The 6,573-nt window shown below is 42.9% G+C and overlaps 1 protein-coding gene across 1 annotated transcript in view; it reads right to left on the bottom strand.

Moving 5' to 3' along the window:
• col4a6 (collagen, type IV, alpha 6) overlaps positions 1–6,573 on the bottom strand; it is a gene marked incomplete at its 5' end in the record, with an annotated part of 30,297 nt that overhangs the window by 7,459 nt on the left and 16,265 nt on the right. The window contains 8 exon segments of the mRNA XM_014018270.1: positions 1,102–1,218; positions 4,153–4,305; positions 4,447–4,545; positions 5,549–5,710; positions 5,791–5,907; positions 5,984–6,103; positions 6,244–6,315; positions 6,399–6,506. Coding sequence (XP_013873724.1) covers positions 1,102–1,218; positions 4,153–4,305; positions 4,447–4,545; positions 5,549–5,710; positions 5,791–5,907; positions 5,984–6,103; positions 6,244–6,315; positions 6,399–6,506 — 948 coding nt within the window.

Genomic DNA, 6,573 nt, shown 5'->3' with positions numbered 1-6,573 from the left:
TATATATATATACTGGAAGAGTGATAATGTTTTTGCCTGTGTGTGCGTTTGATTGTTTGTGTTGTTTTGTCTGTTAGCAAAATATCTCATGAACCACTGAACTCATTTTAATGAAACTTTCCGAAAGCAATCATTAAGTTGACATCTACAACTGATTAATGTTTAAAATTCATACCCCTTCAAAATGGCCATCGCAGCTAATGGATCCTAGGAAACACAAAAATTGATCTAGCTCATCCAATTTTGCAGATACTGAGCTGAGATTTGGAATGATAATATATATTCTTTAAGAAAACATTGAAACCTTGGCATTAACTGTCACAGTCAACACTGTTTGTCTGTTAGTAAAATATCTCATGAACCCCTTGAGCGATAATACTAAAACTCTCAGAAAGTGACCACTGGTTGTACATCTGAAACTGATTAACGTTTGGAGTCCTTCCAATTTGACAAGGCTGCCACAGTTAACTGATCAACAATAGCTATAGCACAGGGAATTTTACAGATATGAAACTAACATTTGGTGTGCTAGTAGCCAAGCGTCTTCCCCAACACATATTTTAAGCATTAACAAATCAAGTGATGTTTTTGCTTTAAATGCACCAGATGATGCTGGTATCATTTTAGCGTGAGTTGGAAAAACGCACACATGGGCCTATCACAGGGAAGGATGTGGTTTTGTAGCTCTAAGGTCTAAGTGAATTTTTCTCATCAATCTTTTAAAAATGTGTCTCTGTACTAAATTATGCATAACCTAAACTATGCTAGAATTTTTGTAAGATCTATCACAGTTCTTAAAAGAAAAAGTAGTTTTGGGTTCATACTATCTGTGAAAGGTAATGGATTATTAAAACATGTTAAAATTAGGCAACATTAATTAAGGGTATAGAAGTTATTCAACTTAAAATATACTTCTATACTATAAGAAAAAGTATTACTATAGCATTCATGTGGAGTAATAAATGTATTTATCTCTTCCCTACTGCAACCACAACAGTATCAATTGATAAATATTCACAAATTCAATGATTCAGACATAAAAAAAACAGGTGTCAAAATTTATGACAAAAATTGATAAAAACGCTGGGAGCAAAAAGAGACCTTGTGCTCCAGTCAGTCCAGGGAAACCAGGAGGTCCAAGATCACCAAGTTGTCCCGGAGGTCCAGCAGATCCAGTTCTGCCAAGATTACCTGGAGAACCTGGAAGACCCTTTGGCCCTGTATCAGGAGATTAATTAACTCAGGTAAGACTGTAGGGACATAAATATATTGTGTTTTCCCTTTGAATGACTGATATCTTACTTGTTGTTTAAAACAGTTTGAAAACTTCAGTTTAAAGAAATATAGATTTAAATTGAAAATATATTAGCTTATTTAGGTGAGGTTAAGACAACAGTGGGTTGCTGCCTTCCTAAAACAACTCCAACCTCAAAAATGCCATGGCAGTTCATGTAAACACCAGCTAAATCTTTACATCTCTGTCATTTTTACAGAATATGGTTATTTATACAAGATTCTGTGGATATTTGCAGGAGCAAATAGTGGCGGCAGCTAGCTGTAATCACTTCCAGAACAGCCTGATACACTTCCCATAAAATAAACTGCAGTGTAAATGTTTCTAAAATATTGTGCATATAAACAACATTTTTGAGAGAATGTTTTTTTTAAAGCAACACCAGTTCTGTTTGGTGTCCAACCACTCTGTCACTCTGGAGTTGCCCACGCTGGGAGGCACCGAGCTGGAGTGGGCATACTTATTGCCCGTTACCTTGGTGCCTGTACATTGGGGTTCACCCCAGTGAATGAGAGGGCAGACTTCTGTGGTCATCATGGATTGTCCATAACGAACACCATGTTCAAGCTTAAGGGTGTCCATATGTGCTCTTGGCACCAGGACACCCTAGACCACAGTTCGATGATCAACTTTGCTGTCATCTCATCTGATCTGCTGCCACATGTTTTGGACACTTGGGTGAAGAGAGGGGCGGMGCTGTCAACTGAGCACTGGTGAGTTGGCTCCAATGGTGGGGGAGGATGCCGGTCTGACCTGGCAGACCCAAACGTATAGTGAGGGTCTGCTGGGAACGCCTGTCAAAGTCTCCCATCAGACTGAGCTTCAACTCACACCTTCGGGAGAACTTTGAACATGTTCCGGGGGAGGTGGGGGACATTGAGTCTGAGTGGGCCATGTTTCGTGCCCCCATTATTGAGGCAGCTTACCTGAGCTGTGGCAGCAAGGTTGTCGGTGCCTGTCGTGGCGGCATCCCTCAAACCCGTAGGTGGACACCAGCGGTGAGGGATGCTGTCAGGCTGAARAAGGAGTTCTATCAGGTCTTTTTGGCCTGTGGGACTGTGGAAGCAGYTGATACAGTAAGTATCAGCAGTCCAAGTGGATTACAGTTCATGTGGTCACCGAAGTAAAAATTTGAGCATGGTAGGGGTTCGGAGAGGCCATGGAAAAAGACTTCTGTACGGCTTTGAGGCGATTCTGGTCCACCATCCGGCGTCTCTGGGGGGAAAGTGGTTCACCACCAACACTATTTATGGTGGGGATGGTGCACTGCTGACCTCAACTCGGGACGCTGTGGGTCGGTGGGCAGAATATTTTGAAGACCTCCTCAATCCTACCGACACGTCTTCCCATGAGGAAGCAGAGCCTGAGGACCCTGGGTCGGACTCTCCAATCTCTGGTGCCGAGGTCACCGAGGTGGTTAAAAAGCTCCTTGGTGGCAAGGCGCCGGGGGTGGATGAGATTCGCTCTGAGTTCCTTAAGGCTCTGGATGTTGTGGGGTTGCATTGGTTGATGCAACTTTACAACATCGCGTGGAAATCGGGGGCAATTCCCCTGGATTGGCAGACCGGGGTGGTGGTCCCCTTATTTAATTCAAATTCAAATTCAAATTCAAAAATACTTTATTGATCCCAGAGGGGAATTTGGTAAAAAARKRGACCGCAGAGTGTGTTCCAACTACATGGGGATCATACTTCTAAGCCTCCCTGATGAGGTCTATTCAGGGGTCCTGGAGAGTAGGGTCCATCAGATAGTCAAATCTTGGATTCAGGAAGAGCAATGTGTGGTTCTCRTCCTGGTTGTGGAACAATGGACCAGCTCTACACCCTCAGYAGGGTCCTGGAAGGTGCATGGGAGTTCGCCCAACCAGTCTACTTGTGTTTTGTGGACTTGGAGAAGGCGTTCAACCGTGTCCCTCAGGGACTCCTGTGGAGGGTACTCCAGAAGTATGGGGTACCAGGCCCGTTGATACGGGCTGTTAGGTCCCTGTACGACCAGTGTCAGAGTTTGGTCCACAATGTAAGTCGGACTCTTTTCCAGTGAGAGATGGACTCCACCAAGGTAGCCCTTTGTCACAGATTCTGTTCATAACTTTTATGGACAGAATTTCTAGGCGCAGCCAAAGTGTTGAGGAGATTCATTTTGGTGATTTTAGGATTGCATCTCTGCTTTTTGTGGATGATATGGTCCTATTGGCTTCATCAGATCGTGATTTCCAGCTCTCACTGCAGAAGTACGCAGCTGAGTGTGAAGTTGCTAGGATGAGGAATGATTTGGATGTGCCTCCAAATCCAAGACCATGGTCTTGAGCTGGAAAATGGTACGGGGTCTTCTCTGGGTTGGGGAGGAGGTCCTGCCCTAAGTGGAGGAGTTTAAGTGTCTCTGGGTCTTGTTCACAAATGAGGGAAGGATGGAGTGGGAGATTGACAGGCSGATTGGTGCTGTGTCTGCAGTGATGCGGGCGCTGTACCGATCTGTCGTGGTAAAGCGTGGTAAATAGAGAGCTTCGCCTTCTGATTCAGCTCTCGATTTACCGGTCGGTCTATGTTCCAACCCTCATCTATGGTCACGAGCTTTGGGTAGTGACCGAAAGAACGAGATAGCACACACACGCTGTAGGGACTGTTTCTCAGCTGGCCTGGGAACGCCTTGGAATTGCCCCAGACAAGCTGGCCCAAGTGGCTGGGGAGAGGGAAGTCTGGGTCTCTCTGCTTAGGCTGTTGCCCCCACAACCTGACCCCGGATAAGCGGAAGAAAACGGACAGATGGACCGTTCTGTTTGGTTATGAAAAAAATAAAAACAAAACAGGTTTAAACAATGAAGTGGAAAAAAAAGACTCATGATAGCTGTAACTACAGACCTGGACGTCCAGAAAAGCCAGGCAGACCGGGCTTTCCAGGTCTTCCTTGTGCACCAATTTCACCAGGAAGACCCAGGTCTCCGAAAATTTGGTCAAGGTCCTCAGGTTTTTGTCCTATCACAATTCCAGGGAGACCCTTCTGTCCACGACTCCCTAAAGATGAGGAAAGAAAGAAAAAAGATGAAGTTGGTTGGGGAGAACATTGGTGTGGAACAGAGCAAAGTGAAAAACTTGATGTTTGATGGAGGGAAGTGAATATTTGTATTTATTTCATTAACAGACTTATCTTCCTACCTGGCTGTCCAGGGCGTCCATTAAATCCAGGGAAACCAGGTTCTCCAGGTGAACCCTTGATGCCAGGAAGTCCAGAATATCCCTTCTCACCAGCAATTCCTAAAAAAAAGTAAAATAATAATCTTTATTGTGTGAATGCTCATCAACTGTCCCTTTTTCATTCTTACGTTTTTTGGCACGTGACTTGTTCCACAATTTTTGTCCTATTTCAACAATTTATAAAACTTTCAGATCCAAGGACTTTCTATGACTTTTGACATTTCAGCAATTTATAAWTTTTATGGTATTTAGCTTTTTCTTTCATGTTCTTTTGTCATTGAAAATGAATGGAGCTGGTTTCAACACCCTTAAAACCTTTCAAAATATTCATTAATGTTTATCGCACTTTTTACCTTTTGTTCTGGTTCAGCTTTTTTAACTTATTTGTGCTTCTTTCAGCTTCTTTTTTTTACCCATTTTAGCTGTTTTCAGCATTTTACAGCTGTTTTCAACTTCTCACTGCTCTCTTTAATTTTTTTTGCTAAATTGTGCTTTATTCAGCTAAATTCACATTTAAGCGGTCATCTCAGCCCATTTAAGCGGCCTAAACGTGTCTGTTTAAACATGCTTTTTCAATAATGACAACAAGCTCACAAAATAAAGGTGAAGGTTACAGGTTAGTTTTTTCTGCTTGTATTAACTTCTTTTGTCTAAATTTCATCTTTTTTCATATTTTGTTTGTAAATTTCCTGTTTTTGCTTCTTGCAACTTCTTTCTGGTAGTTTCAACATTTTACTGCTCTTTAAGCAAAAAATTACCATTTTCTGCTAATTTTTGCTACATATCGCATCTCTACAGCTTTTTTGACATGTTTGCTATTTTTCTACTATTTCATTTTTGTTTTCCTACCTTTAGCAAAAGTCAGCTGTTCAAATTTAACCCACATTAACAGTTTTGCTGTTAAATCTTTTCAGCTTGATTTCAGCAACTTTCAGCAAACATCTTTCAGCTTTAAACATTCACACTGCCTTTTCACATGAAATGCAAAATCTTTAGTTGTTTTGTTGTTGTTGTTGTTGTTGTTGTTGTTGTTTTTAATGAAGACTTTTTAAACTCACTTTACCTTTGAAACCAAAATTGCCAGGGTTTCCAGGATTTCCACGGAATCCTGCCTCTCCTTTAATGCCAGGGGTTCCTGGGAAGCCTGGGAGTCCTGGGTCACCTGTGTCACCCTGTGTTGTGCCCGGACCAGGTGGTCCAGGGGGACCTGGAGGACCCTGAAAACCTGCAGCAGAGATGAGAGTGTTTTACAAAGTGAAAATGGAGGACTGAACATGAAGAGCTTAATCATAGAAACATTTTTACCATAATTTCCATCCAATCCAGGAAGGCCGGGGTCCCCCACAGGCCCAGGGATGAATATTTCTGACTGTTTACCAGGAGGTCCAGGCCGTCCAGGGAACCCAGAGAAACCAGGAGCGCCTGACACACACACAAAAAATATTCTTTAATCATAAATTTCTTTTAATAACCCTTTCTTTTCTGAAATCCACCTCACCTGGTTCTCCTGGTTGTCCCTTTGGTCCAGGGAACCCTGGCAATCCAGGGTAGGACACACCTCTTTCTCCCTTCAACCCTGGACTACCAGGTGCACCAGGACGACCCCCTATAACCGCACCTGAATTAAAACATGGCAGACATTTTAACTTCATGTTCCGGCTCATAGCTTCAATAATCCCTAAGGTGTCTCGTGGTTAGACAGATATAAAAGTCCACCAAGAGTGGCTACTAGAGAAGCTTGTCCAATATGACACTTGCCTTTATTTCCTGGAAGACCTTTAGGACCAGCGAGGCCATTAAGTCCATCCAAACCCGAAGCTCCAGGCAGACCTGGACAAACAAACATGGACCTACTACATAAGTATCCTCGTTTTAACACTTTATGGGGACTCAAAAAAGATGATTAATCTGACCTTTTACTCCTGGACCCCCGGGAAGCCCAATCAGACCAGGAAACCCATCTGTTCCTTTTCTCCCTGGGAATCCAGGCTGACCACTTGGGCCAGGGAATCCAGGGGAGCCTACAGAAAACAAGGTCCCATATGTGATTGTGCTTCAGAACAAAAAAAATAAAAAAATAAAAAAATA

Source organism: Austrofundulus limnaeus, unplaced genomic scaffold (assembly GCF_001266775.1).
Source record: "Austrofundulus limnaeus strain Quisiro unplaced genomic scaffold, Austrofundulus_limnaeus-1.0 Scaffold188, whole genome shotgun sequence".
NCBI classification, from domain to species: domain Eukaryota; kingdom Metazoa; phylum Chordata; class Actinopteri; order Cyprinodontiformes; family Rivulidae; genus Austrofundulus; species Austrofundulus limnaeus.
Note: the sequence above shows the minus strand (reverse complement) of the source record. Positions and strands in the feature narration are given on the sequence as shown.